The sequence below is a fragment of the Myotis daubentonii genome, chromosome 5 (assembly GCF_963259705.1).
Source record: "Myotis daubentonii chromosome 5, mMyoDau2.1, whole genome shotgun sequence".
Classification (NCBI taxonomy): Eukaryota; Metazoa; Chordata; class Mammalia; order Chiroptera; family Vespertilionidae; genus Myotis; species Myotis daubentonii.
Genome location: NC_081844.1, coordinates 10,670,773 through 10,694,339, shown reverse-complemented (window position 1 = coordinate 10,694,339; position 23,567 = coordinate 10,670,773). Strand labels below are relative to the sequence as shown.

At 43.9% G+C, this 23,567-nt stretch overlaps 1 protein-coding gene and 1 pseudogene across 3 annotated transcripts in view; both read right to left on the bottom strand.

Moving 5' to 3' along the window:
• ADAMTS2 (ADAM metallopeptidase with thrombospondin type 1 motif 2) overlaps positions 1 to 23,567 on the bottom strand; it is a 278,837-nt gene that overhangs the window by 29,908 nt on the left and 225,362 nt on the right. For all 3 annotated transcript variants that reach the window (XM_059695833.1, XM_059695834.1, XM_059695835.1), the window contains exons 12-13: positions 21,639 to 21,814; positions 20,330 to 20,463 (exon numbers count right to left, since the gene is read on the bottom strand). In XM_059695833.1, coding sequence (XP_059551816.1) covers positions 20,330 to 20,463; positions 21,639 to 21,814 — 310 coding nt within the window. The remainder of the gene's footprint in view (positions 1 to 20,329; positions 20,464 to 21,638; positions 21,815 to 23,567) is intronic.
• LOC132234650 (E3 ubiquitin-protein ligase TRAF7-like) lies at positions 13,032 to 15,310 on the bottom strand (annotated as a pseudogene).

Below are 23,567 nucleotides of genomic sequence, written 5' to 3'. Positions count from 1 at the left end.
CCCAGTTACAACAGGAAAGCCCAAATAACCCACACAAGGGACATTCCTAGAGCATCCAGTTCAAGAGATCAAAGAGACTTCACCACTGGGTCCCACAGGACACTTACTGCATAAGGCCACCCATGAAGGCTGGGAGGCATAGCAGATCTAGCTAATACATAGAAACAAATACAAAAGGGTAGCAAAAATATTGAGACAAAGAAACATACCCCAAATGAAAGAAAAGGAAAAAACTCCAGAAAAAGAGCTAACTGAAATGGAGGCAAGCAATTGACCAGATATAGAGTTCAAAATAATGGTTATAAGGATGCTCAAAGAACTTAGTGAGAATTATAGGGAACAAAGTAGGAACCACAACAGCATAAAAAATAGAAACCATAAATAAGAACCAGTCAGAAATGAAGACTATCATACCTGAAATTAAGTATACACTGGAAGAAGCTTTGGCTGGTGTTGATCAGTGGTTAGAACATCAGCACAAACACCAAAAGATTGCAGGTTCAATTCCTAAACAAGGGCACATACCTGGGTTGCAGGTTCAACTCCCTGCCCTAGGTGAGGTGAGTTCAGGAAGCAACCGGTTGCTGTGTCTCTCTCACAACTCCTCCCTCCCTCCCTCCCTCCCTCCCTCCCTCCATCCCACCCTCCATCTCTTTCTCTATCTCCTTCCCTCCCTCCCTCCATCCCACCCTCACTCCCTTTCTCTCTCTCCTTCCCTCTATTCCACTCTTTCTCAAAATCAATGGAAAAAATATCCTCTGGTGAAGATGAACAACAACAAAAAAGAATACATTGGAAGGAATTAAAAGTAGATTCACTGAAGCACAGGATCATATCAGTGAGTTGGAAGACAAGGAAGAACCCTCCCCTCCCCCCCAATTAGAGAAGCAAAAAGAAAATTAAAAAGCAGAAGGATAGTTTAAGGGAACTTTGGGATGACATCTGCATCATAGGGGTGCCAGAAGGAGAAGAAAATAGTCACACACACGTTCAGGAAGCACAGAAGAGTCCCAATAAAGATGAACTGAAAGAGAACCACTCTAAGACATCATAATTATACTGGCAAAGGTTAAGGACAAGAAAGGATCTTAAAGGTAGCAAGAGAGAGACATAAAGTTACCTACAAGGGAGATCCCATTAATCTGTCAGCTAGTTTCTCAACAGAAACACTTAAGGCCAGAGAGACTGGCATAAAGTACTCAAAAGCAAGGACCTGAATAAAAGACTACTCATTTATAATTGAAGGTGAAATAAAGAGCTCCCCAGACAAAAAAGGCTAAAAGACTACATTACCACCAAACAAACATTGCAAGAAATGTTAAAGGGACTGCTTTAAGAAGAAAGAGAATTAGAGAGAGGAACATAGGTATAAAGAAAAATATGGCAATAAATAAACACCTATCAATAACAACATTAAATGTAAATGGACTAAGTGCTCCATCCTAAAGACATAGAGTAGCTGAATGGATAAGAAAACATGACACATATATATAGTGTTTGCAAGGGACCTACCTCAGAACAAAAGACTCACACAGACTGAAAGTGAAGGGATGGAAAAAATATTACATGCAAATGGAAATTTTAAAAAAGCTGGGGTAGCTCTAACCAGTTTGGCTCAGTGGATAGAGCGTCGTCCTGCGGACTGAAGGGTCCCAGGTTTGATTCCAGTCAAGGGCATGTACCTTGGTTGTGGGCACATCTCCAGTAGGGAGTGTGCAGGAGGCAGCTGATAGATATTTCTCACTCATTGATGTTTCTAACTCTCTATTCCTCTCCCTTCCTCTCTGTAAAAAAAAAATCAATAAAATATATATTTAAAAAAAAGCTGGGGTAGTAATAGTCATATCTGACAAAATAGACTTCAAACCAATTGCCAAAACAAGAGACAAAGAAGGTCACTATATAATACTAAAGGGATCCATACAACAAGAAATGTAACCTTTGTAAACATATATGCACCAACATTGAAATACCAAAATATATAAAAAAACTCAAGCAAGACTTTAAGGGAGAGATCAATAGCAATGCAGTCATAGTAGGGGAGTTCAAAACCCCACTCATAGCCCTAACCGGTTTGGTTCAGTGGATAGAGCATTGGCCTGCGGACTGAAAGGTTCCAGGTTCGATTCTGGTCAGGGGCGTGTACCTTGGTTGTGGGCACATCCCCAGTGGGAGGTGTGCAGGAGGCAGCTGATCAATGCCTCTCTCCCTCTCATCGATGTTTCTAACTCTCTGCCCCTCTCCCTTCCTCTCTGTAAAAAATCAATAAAATATATATTTAGAAAAGAAAGAAACAAACAAAAAACCCCACTCATAGCACTGGAAAGAGCCTCCTGACAAAAAATCAACAAGGAAACAGTGATCTTAAATGACACACTAGGATCAGATTATTTTAATTGATATTAATGAACATTTTATTCCAAAGCGGCAGAATGTACATTCTTCTCAAGTGCACATGGAGCATTCTCAAAGACAGACTACATGTTAGGACACAAGTAAGTCTTAAAAAATTCAAGAAGATTGAAATCATATCAAGCATCTTCTCAAATCACAATTGCTTGACACTAGAAATCAAATATATTAAAAAATACAAAAATATTCAAACACATGGAATACAACTAGCATGTTATTAAATAAGCAATGAATGGGTTACCAATGAGATCAAGGAAGCAATCAAACACTATCTGGAAATAAATGAAAATGAACACACAACAACTCCAAATCTATGGGATACAGCAAAAGCAGTCTTGAGAGGGAAGTTCATAGCATTACAGGCCTACATCAAGAAATAAAAAAAAAATCTCAAATAAACAATCTAACCCTACAACTAAAAGAATTAGCAATAGAGGAGCAAGAAGATCCCAGAGTAAATAGAAGGAAATAAATAATAAAGATCAGAGAAAAAAAATAAATGAAATAGCGACAAAAAACAAAAGAAAACACCAAAACCACAAAAAAATACAAAAGATCAAAGAAACCAAGATCTGTCCTTTGAGAAGCTAAACAAGATTAATGAGCCTTTTCCCAGATTTATCAAGAAACAAAGATAAAAAAAATAAATAAAATCTGAAATGAAAGAGGCAAAGTAACAACTGAATTACAGAAATACAAAGGATTGTAAGCAAATACTATGAACAACGATATGCTAACAAACTGGACAATCTGGGTGAAATGGAAAAATTCCTGGAAACATACAATTTTCCAAAAGTCAATCAGGAAGAATCAGAAAACCTGAAAAGACTGATAAAAGCTAATGAAATAGAAGCAGTAAAAAAAACAAACCTACCAACAAATAAAAGACCTGGACCAATTGACTTCACGGATGAGTTTTACCAAACATTCAAAGAATAACTAACCTAACCTCCTCAAACTATTAGAAAAAATTCAAGTGGAAGGAAGTCTTTCAAGCTCTTTTTACAAAGCTAGCATTATCCTCATTCCAAAACCAGATAAAGACACTACAAAGAAAGAAAATTACAGGCAAATATCCCTGATGAATATAGATGCTAAAATCCTCAACAAAATATTGCAAATTGGATCCAACAATACATTAAAAAGATCATACATCATGACCAAGCCAGATTTATACCAGGGATCAAAGGTTGGTTCAATATGCACAAATCAATAAATGTGATACTTCACATAAACAAAATAAAGGATAAAATTACATGATCATTAACAATAGATGCAAAAAAAGCATTTGACAAAATCCAGTACCCTTTTATGATAAAAACTTTCAGCAAGGTGGGAATAGAGGGATCATAATTCAACATAATAAAGGCCATATATGAAAAAACCTATAGCCACATCATACTAAATGGGCAAAAACTAAAAGTGTTTCCTTTAAGACATGTATGTCTGCTTTCACCACTCTTACTCAACATAGTACTGGAAGTCCTAGCCACAGTGATCAGAAAAGAAAAAAAAAAGGCATCCAAATTAAGAAGGAGGAAGTAAAACTGTCGTAGATCACATGATACTGTACACAGATAATCCTAAAGACTTTACCAAAAACTGCTATGTTTAATAAGTTAATTTGCCTAAGTAGCAGAAGACAAAATCAACATCTAAAAATTAATGGCATTTTTATATACCAATAATGAACTCTCAGAAAGAAAAACTAAAAAACCCCACACAATCCATTTACCATTGCAACAAAAAGTAATTAGATAGCCGAGAATAAACTTAACCAAGGAGGAAAAAGACCTGTACTGGAAAACTGTAGGACATTGAAAAAGGAAATAGAGGAAGATACCAACAAGTGAAGCATATACTGTGTTCATGGACTGGAAGAATTAACATCCTTAAACTGTCCTCACTACCCAAAGCAATCTATAGATTCAATGCAATTCCTATCAACCAAAGGACTTGTATGCATGCATATGAGCATAACCAATAGACACAAGACACTGAGGGGTAGGGAAGGCTGGGGGAAGGAGACAAATGTACTACTCTTTGTAATATTTTAAGCAATAAAATAAATAAATAAATATCAACAGCATATTTCACAGATCTAGAACAAATATTCCAAAAATTTATATGGAACCAAAAAGACCCCAAATAGCTTCAGCAATCTTAAGAAAGAAGAACAAGTTTGGAAGGATCACAATACCAGATATCAAAATATATTATAAAGCCATTATAATCAAAACAGCCTGGTACTGGCACCAGAACAGTCATATAGATTAATAGGATAGAACAGAGAGCCCAGGAATGAACACACACCCTTATGGCCAATTAATATTTGATAAAGGAGGCAAGAATATACAATGGAGTAAAGACAGTCTCTTCAATAGATTGTGTTGGGATAATTGGGAAGGTACATGCAAAAAAAAATGAAACTAGACAACCAACTTACAACATACACAAGAATAAACTTAAAATAGATAAAAGACTTAAATGTAAATCACAAAACAATAAAAATCACCGAAGAAAATAGGCAGTAAAATCTTAGACATCTCACAGCAGTATTTTCGCAGATACACCTCCTAAGGCAAGGGAAGCAAAGGAAAAATTAAACAAATGGGACTACATCAAACTAAAAAGTTTCTGCACAGCAAAATAAACCATCAACAAAATAAAAGGGGTTCCACTGAATGGGAGAACATATTTGCCAATGCTACATGTGATAATTGGTTAATTTTCAAAATATATGAAGCACTCATACAATTCAACAGCAGGAAGACAAACAATCCAATTAAAAAATGGGCAAAGGACCTGAACAGATATTTCTACAAAGAGGACATACAGATGGCCAATAGACATATGAAAAAAATGCTCACTATCACTAGAGATACAAATTAAAACTACAATGAAGTATCACCTAACAGGTGCCAGAATGGCTACCTTCAATAAATTAATAAATAGCAAGTGCTGGTGAGGTTAATGGAGAAAAGGGAACTCTAGTGCAATGCTGGTGGGAATGTAGACTGGTACAGCCACTGTGGAAAACAGAATAGATTTTCCTCAAAAAATGAAAAATGAAACTGGCATTTGACCCAGCAATCCCACTTCTTGGAATACATCCTAAGGGTCCTTAAACACCAATCAGAAAGAATATATGCAGCCCTATGTTTGTTGCAGCATTATCTACATACTAGCGGCCAGGTGCACAAAATTCATGCATGGGTAGGGTCCCTAGGCCTGGCTGGCAATCAGGACCAATCTGTGGGATCACTGGTGGGGTGATCAGGGCCCGTGAGAGGCGGGGGTTGGGGCGCCGCACCCTGTCACACAGAGCAAGGCCGATCAGGGGGTTGGGGCGCTGCACCCTGTCACATACAGAGCCGCAGGGCGATCAGGGGGTTGGGGAGCTCCCCCCTATCAGGCACAGAGCAGGGCTGATCAGGGGGTTGGGGCGCCTTCCCCTGTCAGGAACAGAGCAGGGCCGATAGGGGGGTTGTGGCCCCGCCCCGTGTCACACACAGGGCCGGAGGGCGATCAGAGGGTTTGGACGCTGGCCCCTGTCACACTGATCCCGGTGCCGGGAGGCCTCGCGGCTTTGCTGATCCCGTTGCTGGGAGGCATATTACCCTTTTACTATATAGGATAGAGGCCTGGTGCATGGGTGGGGCTGGCTGGTTTGCCCTGAAGGGTGTCCTGGATCTGGGTAGGGGTCCCCACTGGGGTGCCAGGCCAGCGTGGGTGAGGGGATGAGGGCTGTTTTCAGGCCGACTGAAGCTCCCAACTGCTCCTTTTTTTCTTTTTTTTTTTTATTCTGGGCCAGCTGTAGCTCTGGCTCCAGCTCTGAGGCCTCTGGTTTGTTTCGGTCCTATAATCGAAACAATGTATAACTCCAGCTCTGAGATCCCAGGCTCGCTGAAAACAGGTTTCTGAGGTTTTGTTTAGCTTCTATATTTGTCACAATGTTTCTTAAACTGCAAGCTCAGAGGCCGGCAAGGCAGGCAGGGAACGTTGGAGTCCTCCATCACTGAAGCAAGCAATCCTCATGTTAGTTTCAAGCTGCCTGCTGCCGGCCGCCATCTTGGCTGGCAGTTAATTTGCATATCTTGCTGATTAGCCAATGGGAAGGGTAGCGGTTGTACGCCAATTACCATGTTTCTCTTTTATTAGATAGGATATATATATATATATATATATATATATATATATATATATATATATATATATATATATATTAACCCTTTGTGTCCAATTTTATTTTTGGAATTCAAACAGTCTGGTCCAAATTAATTGACGGGATTGAATGTTGAACCTGTTTGCGGTGTCGACCTCAGCCTCGACATTGGACCTGCTCCTAGCACCTGGTCTGCTGAGTCAGCCTCAACGTTGGACCTGCTCCTAGCACCTGGTCTGTTGAGTCAGCCTTGATGTTGGATCTTCTACTAGTGCCTGGTCTGTTGATTCAGCCTCGACATTGGACCGAAAAGGGTTAATACATAATCCATGGACACAGACAATAGTATGGGGAAGGCCTGGGTTGGGGCAGGGGCTGGGTGGAGGGTGGTAAAAGGTAGGAAAATGGTGACATCTGTAATACAAGAAAATCTGTCAACAATAAAAACCCCCCACAAGTAGCTATATGGTCTCCTTTGCTAAGCAGCCCCATTCTTTAAAAACTGTTAATCAAATCTTAAAGCTTTAGCCATTTGAATGAACAAACAACTTATTACAACTATCATAAATTAACTAGAGGCCCAGTGCATGAATTCTAGGTCTGGCCAGCAATCAGGGCCAATTGGGGCCAGGCCAATCAGGGCCAGACTGATTGGGGCCTGCCGGCCTGGGGGAGAGCAGTAGGGAGGGACTGCAGGAGGTTGGCTGTCAGCCCCGAGGAGGGAGCTGGCCCCCTGGCCCCCCTGGGAAAGGGGCTGCATCCACTGCCACTCACCCTTGGGGCCCGAAGGCCCCAGTGGGGTTGGGAGAGGAGGTGACAGTTGCTGGGGTTGGCACGGAAGGGACAGATGCTGGATGCTGATCCGCTGTTGTTGTCCTGCCACCACATGGTTCCCTGCCTCCCCCCTCCTCCTTCCCTCACCACAGCACCATCACGTCAGCGGGTGGGCAGCCCCTGGGGAAGGGAGAGGATGGGAGTGAGACAAACCCTTGTGTCAAGGGCTGACTTTCAATAGATTGCAGCGAGGGAGCTGCTCTGCTATGTACAAAACTCTGACCCAGAAGCAGGTCATCTATGAATGGTTTAGCACCAGGGGCCAATGGGGGCTGGCTGGCCAGGGGGAGGGACTGTGGGCGGTTGGCTGGCCGCAGGAAGTTGGCTGCGGGAGTGCACTGACCACCAGGGGGCAGCTCCGGCGTTAAGCATCTTCCCCCTGGTGGTCAGTGCACGTCATATCGACTGGTTGACTGGTTGACCTGTTGTTCCAGTCATTTGGGTCATTTGTCATAATGGTCGCTTAGGTTTTTATATATGTAGATGGTATTTACTATACGTGTCTCATGGTTAAAAACTTTTTTTAAATGAAGTGATCAGATCTCTGATTATTGCCGGGAGCCGGTCCATCCTTGCTGTTTCAAGGGACCTGGCATATATGGCATACTGTTCTTAAAATGTTTGCTCACCTTCTTGGCACTATGTGTTTTAACCAAGGTCTCCTCTCTGAGAAAGGTTGTTTCCCCAGGTAGGGATTTTCCCCTGAAGTTAGGGAGGGAATAAAACCCCTCAACTAAGTGCCAGGCGGGTAATTAATCACTTTAACTACGAACAATCATGCTTAAGCTACATAATCTTTACTCCCTGGAATGGAGATAAGAAATGCCCTAACCTTTGTAATAGAGATTGATAGGATTGAATGAACTGGTATAAATACAGATGTAACAAGACAGCAAGTCACAGGGCTTGGAAGACAGGACCAAGAGAGACAGAGCCTAGGCACAGAACCTACACAGAACGTTCCCTAGATACAGAAGAACTTCGCTGGAGAGAGCATGCCAGAGGATCCTGGACAGGGACTGGCCTCGGAGCCTGGAGGCGGAGCCTGGAGGCGGAGCCTGGCGAGAGAGCATGGCAGGGGATCTTGGACTGAACCTGACTGCGGAGATTGGCAGGAGAGCCTGACTAGAACCTGGTGACTGAACCTGACTGGAGAACCTGGACAGAACCTCTCTGGAGATCCTAAGCAGAACCTCTCTGGAGATCCAGACCAGAACTTGGCTGGAGATCCTGGCTGGAGATCCTGGCTAGGTTGCTGATCAACTGAACGCTGTCTCCGTGTCATTCCTTCTTTGCCGACTCCGTCCACACCTTTGGGGACCCCTGGACCTGCTGGGGTTGGACCCCGGCAGATTATGTCTATGTATATATGTGTATGTAGAGGAAATTAATAAAAATTGGTTTATATAAAAAGCTTTGTTTAATTGGCTTAAAGAGCTTAACCACTTATATAAATTAAATATAACAGAAACTAACACAAAGCTTTTCAGGATCACATGATTTGGGAAAAGATTTAATATCAAAATAGATTTAAGTTTGTTGGTTTAATTAAAACAGCAATGTTATTAAAGTTAGCAATGTTTAATATTAAATTATATTTTATCTGGGTTTACTAAAAAATAAGTTCACGCTATCTGTTATAGGGTTAGTCAACAGGAAAATAGTTTGGGATAATAATTAAGTGTATCTAATGTCTCATAAAATGTTTGACTAATCTAAATATAATTATTTAAACTTAGTAAATTAAATAGATGTAAATAAAAGTTTTTTTGGTGAAACTTTTCAATAATTGCTTTATGGTATATGTACTTAAAAATTGTTACCCAAAATCTTTTGGTAACTTGAAACTTTACATTTCTATTAAGTTAAATTAAAAGATACAAATAATTGGCCCTGGCCAGTATCATTCAGTGGTTAGAGCATCCTCCCATGCACTGAAGAATTTCAGATTTTATTCTGAGTCAGAGCACATACCTGGGTTGTGGGTTTGATCCCTGGTCAGAGTGTGTGCATAAGGCAACCGATCAATGTTTCTCTCTCACATCAATGTTTCTCTCTCTCCATCTCCTCTCCTCTATTCCTCTCTAAAATCAATGAAAAACATTTCCTCGAATAAGGATTAAAAAAAAGAAAAAAGGCGAAATTGAGACAGAATGTGAGAAGTTAGGAAAATCCCTGGGCAAGTAGAATGGGGAAACTGAGACAAGGAAATTAAACAAGGCCAAACAATTTGAACTGTTTTACAGCCAGCTGGTGAATCCCAAGACTTTATCGCCCATAAACCAAGGACACTCAAGAGAGAGTGTTTTATACTTCTCCTCCCTAACCAGAGAATGCATAGCTTGAATCACCTTGGCCTGGGAAAATAGAGAACAAAGACCCAACTAATGTCATTTGTGCCTGCTAAACCCAAGGACAGATGAAGTCAGGAAACAATAGCAAAACCTCATTAAAAGCTAGACAGACCTTAGATAAAAGTAAAACAGTAAAGCAGATCAAATATTAAAGCACATCAGCATATTAAAAATTGCATCTGGAAAGCTGATGAATATTTTGCTGAAACTCTCCCCTAAGATTTTCACCTGCAGAAGAGAGATAACCCCCCCAAACTAAGGATATTAGCGTGGGTTCACTCTAGAGTACACCCATGCTCCTTCCCAAACATGATTTTTTCTTCTTCTTTCTAAACTCTAAGGGTCCCCACGAGACTTGCAGCTGGGGGAGCGGTGGGCAGGGCAGCTTGACCTGGGCTCACCCCCTGATCCTGTCTCCAAGGTCCCCTTTTTCTCTGACCTCCCAGTGAGCTAACAGCAGCCCCGCCTTGGCTGCCTGCTTTCCTATAACGTTCCTACGGAGCCAAAGCAGAGCCCCGCCTAGGCTCCCCCTGCTGCTGCTCCCACCCTAAGTGCTTCCTTTGTTTCCCTTCCCCAGCTTCGCTAAACACACTCTCAAACCTTCTGGACCCCTCTTGTGAAATCCTTCCAACACGAAGTCAAGGCGCCACACACTACAGGCCGGCCCAAGGCAGACCCGCTCTGGGCCTGTCCCTGTCTGATAACAAAGTGATTGAATATCTAGATCATTTCCAAATTAAGTAAAACACTGAAACATTAATTGCTAAATGAATTTAAATTTATGTACTTTTGTCTTCCTAATACAGAAAAACTAAAGATATTTGGGTCATTTAATAAAATTATTTTTGCTAGGTTAAGGAAACATGTTTCTAAAAATTATAAAATATATTTACTAGTGAAAGAATCTGTATTTCTAGAGATTTAAAAAGTATTCATAAATTTGCTAATCTAATGAATAATAATTGCTTATTAGTTGTCACTAAAATTAAGATTTCTAAGGGGTAAAGATTCTAAATAATGTGGAAGAAATTAATGTGTTTTCAATAAAAGGTGGTATAAGGTATGGTGATATGTTTTCATTAAGGAAAAGGAAAGTAATTTTGTCCTGTTTATTTCAGAATGGAAAAAGAAAGATTTTTAACTCTTATAATTAAACTGGCTAATGTTAAGTTGTTATTATAAAGGTTTTTAAAAGATTAACTAAGCTTTAATATCATTGGTATGCTTATGTAAAGCTAAAATTTAATGTTATTTCTCTACTAAAAGAACAAAATTTTCCTATATTATTGGTATGCTGTTAGTAAGAAATTATAAAGGAAAACAAAGATTTTCTATTTTATTTAGATGGTTTCCTGGACTCTGTATCATCAGGTCTTTAATTGCTTAAGTAAATTGCGACTTCTTAATATTAAAAGAGCTAAATTTGCTTATAACTATTTAACCTTCTGTATTTGCCTGCAAAGCTTTTGTTGCCATGATTAGATTAGTAACTTAAGTATTGTTCTACAATAGCCTATGATCCTATTTCACCAAATGTTTTTAAATTGTTGATATGTTTGACAAACTTTCCAAGATCAGATTCTAAATTAAATCTTATTGACCTGGGAATACTATTCCAGAGGGCCCCTGAGCACCTCAGGGATTTGTTCTCTCTCTTTATAAAAGAAAATGTTAAATTAATTAGGCTTATTTGATATGTCAAATTATATGGGAAGCATTGTGAAATAGATAATGCTAAACATTTCATTATATTTACTTAGATATATTAGTAATAAGTTATAAAAATTATGTAAAATTCTTAAAATGCTAACATATCCTGGTAAAGTTATGTCTCTTATCATGTCTTTAAAATGTAAACATTCATGCCTGGCCAGTGTGGCTTAGTGGTTGAGCATTGACCTATGAACCAGGAGGTCATGGCTCGATTCCTGGTGAGGGCACATGCCTGGGTTTCAGGCTCAATCCCCAATAGGGGGTGTGCAGGAAGCAGTCAATCAATGATTCTCTCTCATCATTGATGTTTCTATCTCTCCCTCTCCTTTCCTTTCTGAAATCAACAAAAAAAATATATTTAAAATGTAAACATTCAGGAGCTAACCCAGAAATTGCCTATAGACACTGAAGAGAAAAGAAATGGCCCTTTAAAAGCACAAACCACTGTGTAAATTACCATGCCAAAATTAATTTATAAAAGAGCTGTGGCTATTTATTTTACAAAACTACTAAAAAAGAATAAGGATGAAACAAAATGACTGTATATAGTAAACAAGACATGTTTTCAGTAGAAGGTATAAAGCATGCAGATGCACTTTTGTTGATGAAAAGGAGAATAAAATGTGTTTTTTGGATAAGGAAGAATATAAAGAACATGGGTTGTTTTTTTTTTATGGCAAAGAAAGAAAAAGAAAAGAGAAACTTTGTCCTAAAATAAAATGACTGTCTAAAGAAAAGGGTGGAATGTAAACTGGGATGTTGCAGAAGGTGTGGAAGAGGGATCTTGAGAGAAGTTTATATATAGTCAATCTAACTAAGATTAGAATATATAACTAGTCAATTACATTCTTTACATGTATGTATGTGAACTAACCAGATCTTTAACCCAGACCCTTTTTAAGCCTTTTGCCATTTGCATACAATTACTGTTTTACTCTGATGTTTTGGCAAAAAAATATTCCTACCAATGTGTTTCATCTTCAAAGAGATTATAACTGAAAATGTAACACTGAACTGGAAGGAGATTTACAGAACTCTAAGGAAAAACTGGATTCCTAAAACTGCTCACAGGAGGATCAAGATCAGTAAGGGTTGATTAATAACATGGGAATGAGTGAATTGGTAAGGATGATTATAATTTTTATGACTTTTGATATGAGATACTCATTTTTTTATCCTTATTCTTCAGATATAAGAATTTTCTCCCCTGCCACACATGACCTATAGCAATTTGGTAAGTTTTACCTTTATAAGAAAAATTAAAACATCATTTATCTTTTCCTTCCCACAAATCCCTTCAAAATTTCAAGGCTTCTTTTTTTGGTGTTGTTCCACTTGTTTTTTAGTTCCTTCAAATCTCACAAATAATATGCAAGACCAAACACTCACTATAATAATTTTTGTTTTCTTTTCCCCCCTTAATATCTATCTGGGAAGATAACTCAACATTGGACATCATCACCCTCCCCACCCCCCCCGCCCCACAGTCTGTGCAACTTTTATTTCAATCAGAAGTAATCAAATCTATGTCCAGTCTAAAAATAGTAAAAAGATGAGTAAAAAGGCCCTGTAGTCCTTCAGGAAGGGGGATGGAAGATGGGCTGGGCAAGCATTATACCTGGAGTGTAGAGAGAGGGTCTGGGCACAATCCTGGCAGCAATGATGACAGAACCAGACAGAGAGAGACCTGTTGGGTGCAGGATCAGGAGGGCATGCCTGGCCTGGTGAGCCTGCCCACCTATCCCCAAAAGGGCAGGCAAAGACCCTGAGACCAACCTGGCTTGGATAGGCCTAGGGTGGGCCCAGAAGAAGCCAAGACCTGGCCTGGATTCTGTCAACAAGTCCAAACCTTCACAGTGCTGTCCACAGGCCCTGAGAAGAGCCGGCCCCGGGGCACAGCCAATGCAGTTATACCGCTCTGGTGACACACCAGGATCTGTGTGCAGATCATGTTGTCCATACTCCAGACCTTGGGAGACTGATCATAGGACACGCTGAAGACTGGTCTGGTCTGGTGTTGTGATGACCGCTAGGGCATACTCAGTGCCAACATGGCCTGTCAGGGTCTGTACCTGCTCCTTGGACTCGATGTCTCACACATGTATGAGGTTCTCATAGGTGCCACAGACAATGTGGTGATTTGTCATGGCAATAGAGTATGCACTGCCACCAGATGTCTATAGGACATGGATGCAGTCGAGGGTCTGGATATCCTAGATCTTGATTATTTGGTAGGAACCACTGTACAAGTAGCTCTGGGCAGCCACCAAGGCCTGCACCCAGTGGTTTAGGCCTGTTAGCTTCTTCTTCAGCTTCAGCTCAGTGCCCAAGGTCCCAGACCTTGATGGCTTTCAGGGAGCCACTGAAGAGCATGTTGTGCAAGGAGACCAGTGTGCACATGGTTGTCATGGGCCCGGATTGTGTTGACCTTATGCAGGTACTGGATATCTCACACAATGATGGTGCAGTCGCTGAGCTGCTGTAGAGCTTGCACCCCTGGATGCAGACTGCCAGCACAATGCCATCATGGCCCTCCAGTGTCTTCTGGCACTTGTATGTAGTACATGTGTCCCATACCTTGATGTTCTTGTCAGAGGAGCCACTGGAGTAGACACAGAGACATCAGATGGGGCCCTGGTGGCCCCAAAGTTTCCTTTGTACTTGAAGATCTGCTGTGGGTCATAGGATCCTAGGATGCCCATGTTCAGCCATGCATTGATGTGGGATAAATCATTGTTCAACATGGATGTGTCCCTCTGGAACTCCATGAGGTCCTTGCTCAATTTGCTCTGGTTTTCATCCAGGACATTGAACTTGAACTCTAGGCTCTTCTCCAGCTGGTCAATCTTCTCTGAGAGCTTGCCCAGCATGGAGCACAGGAAGGTGATCTCCTGGTCCTTCTGGGCCCACACCACGTGCATCTCATGGAAGCAGTCATCCATCTCCTGGAGGAACTCCTTCAGGCCCTCACAGTGGCAGGTCTCAAGATGGGTCTCATACATGTTGTGGTTCCCAATGAACGTGCATGTGTACTTGGAGTGGGGACACTTGATGTGCTCACACTCCTTGAGGTGGCTCTCCAGATTCATCTTGAGAAGGAGCGGGCAGTTGGGGTTGTTGGGACACCGCACAGGCCTGTAGTCACAGCTGTTCTCATGGTCCTTCCAGGCACTGAGCTTAATAATGAAGGGGCACCCTTGGGGGTCCACCTCAAAGATGATGGGCTTCCCGATCCCTGCTGCCTGACAGCATGCTTGCAGTGGATGGAGAGCTCCCCAGGGTTGCTTGGCCATGGCAATGTTGTTCACCACCACTGCAGCTTGGCATTGTTCACAGGACACTTCTCTGACTTCAAGGCACATCTTCGACAGAATGTATGCCCACACATGGTGATCACAGAGTCCTTAAACACACTGTAGCAGAGCTGGCAGCACAGCTTCACTGAGAGCTGCTCGGCAAAGACCAGTGGCTCCAGCTCCTCATTACCCTCAGGCAGCGAGAACATGGAGCATAGTAGTGAATGGAGTGCAGGGAGCGAATGGATATGGCCAAGCCAGAGTGGTGTGGGGTGCTCATGGGGGGCATGCTGTCCTCCTCATCCTGAGGGGAGTAGGCAAGGGTGCTGGAGGAGGAGGTGTCCTGCGGTGCTGTTTGTATGTGCTGGTCCCATCCGCTTTGGTGATAGTGGTGACAGCTGAAAAGGCAGGCCCAAAGGTCGTTTCCATTCTGGTCCTGGTGATGATGTCTGGGGTGGGAAGATTGGTAGGTCTCCCAGAGAAGTGGTTTTACCAGGCGCTTTTGCCCAAGCTCATGATCTAGAGAAGCATCTAGGGTCCTCCGGTAGCATTCCCCCACCCGCCGCCACCCAGGAGTGGCAACACCCTCCCCCTTCATTGTGCCCCCATGGCTGCCAGCCTGAAAAAAGATGGGCATCATCTTTAAACCTATTTTTCAGGTCAAAACATGCAACTAGTCACACACATAGTCAAGGATATTCATACCTGTGATGTCAACCTTAGGGAAGTTACCAGATTTGGAAAACCCCTTTTTCCTTGGGCAACTATTGCAATAACCACCATGGCAATAGCCAATCAGACAAATCTTTAAATTCCTTTGCATGAGTTATATTAGAAAATAAAATTCCCTTTGATCATATCCTAGTTAAGCAAGGTGGTTTGCTCTGTTGTAATACCTCTTATACTTTGATAAGACACCTGAGGTAAAATAGAGACAAAACTAGATAGAATCAGGGCATAAACCAAATGATTCAATATAGTGTCCACTGACAGCTCATGGTTCTTGAATATCTTGGTTCTTTAATACCTGACTACTCACAGCTTTATTGAGGGTATAAATCCTGGTTCAGATTTATTCTTCAAATTGGACTTGGCATTTTGTTTGTTATTATAGGAAATTTTGCTGTTATAAAACTTTGTTTTGCATAGCTCAGTGTTAAAATGATACCACCCCAACAATGGTTGCTCAACATTTTTGAGATGAAGTCTTAGATGAGAAACCTCCAGATGTTGCCTTTAGAGAAACATCATGGTACAGCCTTCCCCTGTTCCAGTGCTCTTGCTGCTCAAATGTGGCCCAGTGTTCCTTTAGGAAAAAGAAACCACTTTCCCTTCTACGCAGGACATGACATACTGGGAATGAGCTTTCCTGGTGACAAGGGACTGGCAATGGCATGATATACTGATAATGAACCTTCCTGACAATGGAGGACCATTGCTTTTAATAACTTATCAGTGCTGCTTTCTGGTAATTGATCAGTGATGTTCTCAAGGAATAATATTCATCAAAATGGGAAAAATGTAACAAAAATAAGGAGCCACTTTAAAATGCAGCTGGAGCTGCTACCCCACAGGAACTGCCTTGCACATCTTATGCCTCAAATCTTGGAATGCTAGAACAGGGCAGAATCACCTTGGGACCGGGCCTAAAGCAACACTGTGCCCCGAGAACTGTTTGCAAAGATAATAAGAAAGCGGTTATTATGACCACTGGACTGAAAATTAAAAAGTTGTTTAGAATTAACATCATTATGTTATGTTACTGGCATCAAAGAAATGCCTTCCGTATATGGATGTAATTTTTCCCTTTCCCCTTCTCATAAATACCCGTTGCCTTTGTCAGAACACTATTTGGGTTTCTGTCTGAATCAGTTATTCCCGAATAGTTATGCTTTGATCTCAAATAAATGCTTGTTGCCTCTCACTTTGGAAGGTATTTTATCTTTAGGTTAACAATACCTATGTAAATGCAACCTCTACAACAACCCCAAAGGGTGAGGCTTGGAGAGTTTCTGGGTTAGTGAACAGGTGAAGTTTTGGAGAGTGGTGCACCTGGAGAGGGCATGGAAGCTCCTTGCCTCTTCCCCATTCCTGGTCCTATGTTTCTCTTCCATTTGGCTGTTCCTGAGTTATATCCTTTTATCATAAACTAGTGATCAAGTAAGTGAAATAATTCTATGAGTTCTGTGAGGCACTTTACCAAATTAATCAAACCCAAAGAAGGGGTTGTGGGAATCTCCAATCTATAGCCAGTTGGTCAGAAGCACAGGTGACAACTGAACTTTTGATGGCAGTCTGAAGGGGTGGGGGTGGTATTGTAAGACTGAGCCCTTAACCTGTGGGATCTGACATTATCTTCAGGTAGATAGTGTCAGAACTAAGTTGAATTGTAGGACACCCAGCTGTTGTCAGAGAATTGCTTGCTGGTATAGGGAAAAGCCCCCACACTGGAATTGGGTGCAGAAAGTTAGCAGTGTATTCCCTGGAAGGGTTGGTCCAGTCTCTCATTTGAGGGGGATCAATGCTTAGGTTTCCTACAGAATAACTAGAAGTGAAAAGACTCAGAGCTGTAGAGGCAGGTGGATGCCAACGCAGATGTGCACAGAGACCAGTGAAGGACATGGCATCAGGAGGGCACCGTCTCAGACTCTGAAGCCTGACTGACAGGAGCCACCAACAGAGGTTGCATGCTTTCGGTGAGAGCAGCTCTTAGGAGTTCTCCATGGACTCCTGTGTTCCCTCTAAAAAGGCTTGCAGCCCATGTACAAAGACCGTATGTGGAAGTCCCACCTGGTTGGATGGAAGAAGGGTATCTGGACAAGAGAAAATAAGCAGCATGATGTTTGAGAACAGTTGCTCTGAGCTTTTGTTCTGTGACTCACAGATGATTAACAAAAAAACCCCCAGAGTGAATGAAGGACTTGATCTGTCAAACTTTGAGAGATATTAAAATATCCTGTCATAATTTCTCCTCCGTTCTAAGACACATTTCATTTCACCTTTTATTGTTTCTGAAATCAGGATGTCTAATAATCACAATCAAAAGGACCCTCCCTGCTACCTAGAAGAGTGACTCAGCAGATTCTTGCCTGGGCAGCTGCTGGCCAGCTCATCTCAGGTGGTGTGACCATCCAGGTGCAGGCAAGCACCTGGCTCAGGGAACACCTATTTGTCTTTGGTAAGTGTCTACAGACCTTCAGGAGACATAGTGGTCTGAACTGAACTAGGTGGAAATGACTTTAACCAAGTACAAGAGGCCAGTGAAGCACCGGGTCCTTCTACTGGCCTGAAATCTCACTTTAGATTCTAAAGGGTTAATGGGGCCAATGATAGCTCAGGTTGGGGATGGCCATGTGTCCCTGATTTGCTCTGCATGGCTGCTGTGACCAGGGGAGGCTCACAGCTTGATTCCATTTCAGTTCCAGTCAAGGGGGGAGTGGCTGGTAGTGATAGTGGGTGTCTGTCACATGGCAAGGGGCACAGAGCTAAAAGGAGCTGCTTTCCTCCCTTCCCATCTGTTAGGAAATCCTATCAGTGAGCTATCATATCAGATATATGCAAGCTTATTTCAGTTTCTCCTTTTTCATAGCAGTTTTTAAGTGATATATTTGATAGCATGTTATTACTTTATCAAGGTAGTGGATGGTGCCCTTTATCAAAACAAAATGCCCCTATGAGATTCATTTTATTCATTCTCTTTTGATTCCTTGCAGTGTATGTATGCTACAGGTGCACATATCTTTCATTCTCTGGAACCCTCTTTTAATGTCATTTCACTTTTAACCTTCCCAAGTCATTGTGTTTGATATTCTCTAATTGACAACATCCATTGGATAATATTTTTTGACCTAGAATTAGATTCTTTTAAAATAAGAATCTCACATTCACCTGTAGTGTTAGGAGTTATATAGTTCATCATACTACTACCCCATGTCTTTTGTGTTTTCAATCTTTCCTTTTTACCTCCTCTGTTTTCTAAATTTTGCAATATGAGCTTATATAAATGTAAGTATATGCTTGTTCTAATTATGTAAAAATTATCAGCTTGCTGTTACCATTTAAAACCACCATTAATTAATGAAATACTTAACCTCTTCTTAAATTGTCAATGTCAGGAGTGAAGCTGGCTACTCCCACTAAGATGGTAAGTTAATGCTCTGACTTCTCTGTTATTTTTGCAAGCATTAAGAAGCTGCCATTCACAGCTTCTTCTACTAAATCTTTCCCATGCTTATTGCCTGTATCAGTCACGTATATGTATTTTTAATTTTATGTGTCTTATGATGTCCTAGGACTAGCCATTCTTAGAGATGGTAAGGGCTGGGGAGCACACCTTTAAGATGCAAATCTGCCTTATCTGTCACAAATCAGAACAATATTTTCCCTACCCCAAATTGTCCCAGGGCTAGGCAGCAGGCAAATAGAGACCAGCCCTAGAGCTGAAGCCTGCTAGAGTTCCTCAGACTGGCCAGTTCTAACCTGCTTCCCCTGTCCTGCTCCCCTTTCTACCAGGAACCCCAATGAAAGCTCTGGCCTAGTCTTCTGTCCCTTTCTGCCCCCCCCAAACACCTGGTGCTTCCCCATGTGGCCCTGCAAAGCATGGCACGCCCTTCTCTTGGAAAATGTAAGTAATAAATTCTTCTTTCAATGGCATTGGCCTCTCTGTGTCCTCACTGTCACCTCCGTAAATCAAAGCCCTGTGGGTACAGAGGAGACACTGCTGCCTTCATCGCTGAGGATTTGGTTCCACTGTCTGAGCAGACCGTGTGGCCTGGCCTCCCTGCAAGGTTCACTCAGCCAGCCTCCTCCTATCCTAGAGGACGCAGCTCCCCTGTGTCCTAGAGGAGCCTCCTTCACCTCAGGCCATGGTCCTACCTGAGTGGAGGGGCTGACCAACATCCCCACCTTGTGCTTCCAGCCTCATCCCCTCCGCTAGGGGTGACAGCATTCTGGCAGTTTTTTGAGAGACTCCTTAGGAGAGTCAGTCTGCATGGCACATACACTCAGTCCTGTCTACACAAACTACAGAGTCTTCCAGTTGTTTCAGGGAGTCTGGCAGGAGGCAAGTCTGAGTTCAGTTATTACGGTATGCTGAGGTTACCCCGCAGTGGTTTCCGGTGTCAGCCCATGATTGAAGCCAAAGACATAATAATGACAACAGAAAACACAGCAGCATTTCCACAAAGAACCAAACAATGAGAACCCTGGTGGGCCACCCTGGTCAAGAGAAAGCTGTCCAGTGCCCATCAGAGTGCCAGGATGTGGCAGGGTCACTAAGGACTGTGTGTGTTGAAATCACTTGGAGGCTCATAAAAATGGTGCTTTTGGGTCCCAGCCTCAACCTAGGAATGAGAATCTCTCAGGAGGAGCCTCAAGTTCCCCATGTTGCTCTGAGGCATACTAAACGCTGAGAGCCTCCAGCACAGAGGAGGGGCAGGCCAACACTTGCTGGGGGTCTGCCCTGCTCCAAGTGCTGTGTCTAACACTCTGCACGAGTCCTCTCAAAACTCCCTGAAGCAGAGATCCTGAGCTCCACGCGGGCACCGGGCACTCACCCTGCAGTCCCCTCGCACGCAGAGGCTGAAGGCATCCTTGTAGGAGCATCGCGTCCCATCATGCACCATGCGCTTCATGGACACTACCTCCCCGGTTTCCTTGGACTCACAGTAGAGGTGGCACCTCTCTTTGGCTGAAAGGGAAGAGGGGTGTTAGGGAAAAGTGTGGGCTGCTCTGTTCACCTTCTTTCCCAAGTCCACTCATGAGAAATTCCCATGAGGGTCTTCTTAAGACTTACTCCCCTCCCGCTCCCTCCTCCTTCCCTCCTCCCCCTGCCCCCCCCCCCCCCCCATGCACCTGCCCTGGGGCAGGAAAAGGAAAGGGGCCAGGAGACTGCAACCCCCTTTGAGTTTCTGTCTCAGCGACTTGGGAAGAGCTTTTCCCAGATGAACCAGGATGTTGTTGGAGCAGCCCAGGCCTCAGGCCCCTAAGGCCCTGACACCCAGGGGAAGGCAAATGGCTATTTGCCAGCTTTTCAACTGAAGACCCTCTTCAATGAACCTTCTCTAAAACCCCAAATAAGGCTAGACACCACTTGATTCAGTCTTGGGTCCCTGGCATCTTCCCTTCTCAGTATTTCTCTCAGAAGTCACTAAAAAGCTGGGTCGTTATTTGATGGCTATCCACCCTGCCTGCCAGGCTGCAGCCCGCCTCCAGGGGGCCTGTGTCTGTGCTGGCTCCCCTGCCTCCAGGGCACTCTGCTGGTATATCACAGGCAGGATGATGGAGATGGGCCCATGCTGGGAGCCTGCCCCTGCCCAATGCCTGGAAGGAACAAAAACTGCATGTTTAAAATTCCACCATGAGGGAGGGGAACCAAACAGAATACAAACAGGATCATGCCTGAAGCTGGCAGGCATTTTAGTTCCTAGGAGCCAATAAATACCTTTGAGCACATAAAGTAGTTCATGTTACCTTTTCTGACACTTGACTGAGTTCTGAATGTCATCTGAAATATGAGAAGGCTAGAGGTAGCCTGGCTCCTTGGCAAGGTCCACTCAGCTCCTTCTCCACCTCCATCCCTGGGTGGGTTTAATAGCACACCTACAGCCTCCTCCAACGGATGGAGGCAGCAGAGCCTGGCACTTGCTGAGCCTCCTGGTCTCTCCCGTGCATCCTGGGCCAGGCCCAGTGTTCTGGCTCCTCTGGGACTGTAGTCCTGCCTCCAGCCCAGCCTCAGTTGTGGAATGGGCCCCAGTAGCCCCTGGCTGACGGCCTAGCTCACACAGACTCACAGGAAGTGCGATCCCCAGTCTACCCACCCTGACCTGTCCTGAGCCTCACTCTGCCCTCCACTCAGAGCCTCACCATCCCGGTGCTCATGGGGTAGCCAGTGGTGCTGGGCATCACCATGCTCGAAGTACAGGTCCCACTGCCGGCACTGTTCCTCACGGAAGTCGGCCAGCGTGTCAGGACAATCCTGGGAGTTGCAGAGCTGAAAGTCGTAGCCAAGACCTGAACAGGTGCGGCCCCCGTTGGCTGGGCTGGAAGAGAAAGCAAAGGACTTGCAGCTCGGTGCCACCAGGAAGATGCCAGCACTCAGCGCTCCACTTGTAGAATTTGGGGGATCCTTGAGTCTCAGGTGTAGGGTTAGCTCTGCTGACTGACGGGACCCAGGCCTGCCCTGTCCTGTCCTGGATACAACACCCAGGCAGAACCGCAGCCTCCCAGGCCCCAGAGCATCAGGTATAGAGGGCTGGTAATCCTCCCTTGGGGCCCTGTGGTGTCTCCTCTACATTGAGGCCTGTGCCTGTGCCTGACCCAGGGTGGGCACCCAAAGAGCGGTTCTGAAATAGCAGAATCCCACTGCACAGGTTCTTCCCAAGTGTGGGGCACACAGTGGACCCCCACCCACCTCCCTCCACCTCAGCGAATTTGGGCTGTTTCTGTAATTCCCTCACTTCACTGAGAACAATTCACAGCAAACTAGCCCCACAGAAAAGGCACTGGCTCTGGTTGGCAGGTGCATCTGTAAGGTGAAGCATGGACTGTGGCAGGCCAGAAACTGGGAGGAACTGGGGGGCAATAGTGCTGCCATATGCCAATTATGGTAGAGCCAGACAGAACCCAAGGCCTCACCTGAGACTTGAGCAAGTCATGCTCTGCGTGCAACAAGAAGGGTGAATGCCATGCAGCACAGTAAACTGGACAAGAAAGAGCTGCCTCTGTGAGGCCCCTCCCATGGCACTGTGTTCTCCAGGGGGTCAGTGGGAATAAGATCAGAAAAACTTGTGGACGAACCAAGAGGCCTCAGTGTTCGATAGGAGATTGAAAGAAAGGATAACTCTGAGATTGATGCCAGAGTCACTGATAACATCATAGACCAATGACAATACCAACAAGGTTGTCACCAGGAGAAGGGGGTACAGGCCTGGTTGCAGGCGTGGGAAGCCAGGGCAGCAGCAGCAACCGTGGAGGAAGCAGGAAGGGTCTGCTGTTGCTGGAGTCCCCGGCCAGCCCAGGCAGGAGGCATAGTGATTGGAACTGAAATCCATATTGACTCTAAAACAGAGTGAGCTAGAGAATTTGGGGAGGGGAAAAGCAAGTGAAATACTAGAGACTGGATTGTTTGCAGTTTTATAATCACAAGGGTATGAGCAGCGAAAACAGTGGGAACTCAATCCTGCAAGCAGGGTCTAGCAGAGCTGCATGGGAGTCTTCACACTAGTCCCAGTGTCACAGGAAGAACTGGGGACTAGCACAGGGAGTATAATAACTAAACTGGGCAGCATGAAGTCCAGCAGTTGTCCCTTGGACAATGAATGAAAGGGTGGCACGTTTTACATTTGTGACAAAGAGGCTGTGTGGAGCCCTTGAGCTCAGAAATGCTCTGGGCTGCAGCTGTGCGTGTCTCCCACAGATGTGCGTGAGGCCCGCGTAAATAAACAGTCGCCATAGCTGCATGCTGTCTGACAGGGAATGCAGGCATTGGGCAGGGCTTGGCTATTCTCTGGGACTGATGGCTTTCAGGAACAGATGGGCTCACAGGCTGTCCTGACAGCTTTGCTCCCATCACTTGCCCTTGTCCCCTGCTGCCATCAAGGAGTCTGGGCAAGCCCGAGGGGTAAATTCCTAGAGTGTGCGAGTGAAAAAGGTCAGAATGTGTACCTCTTCTCCACTGAACCAGGCCAGAGGGTGAGTCTGCTGGAGCCCGAGAACCCAGCATCAGGCAGGAGGAATCAGGGCCTGGATGCCCATGGACAGTGGGGAAGTCAGGCCGAACCTGCTCTCTCAACT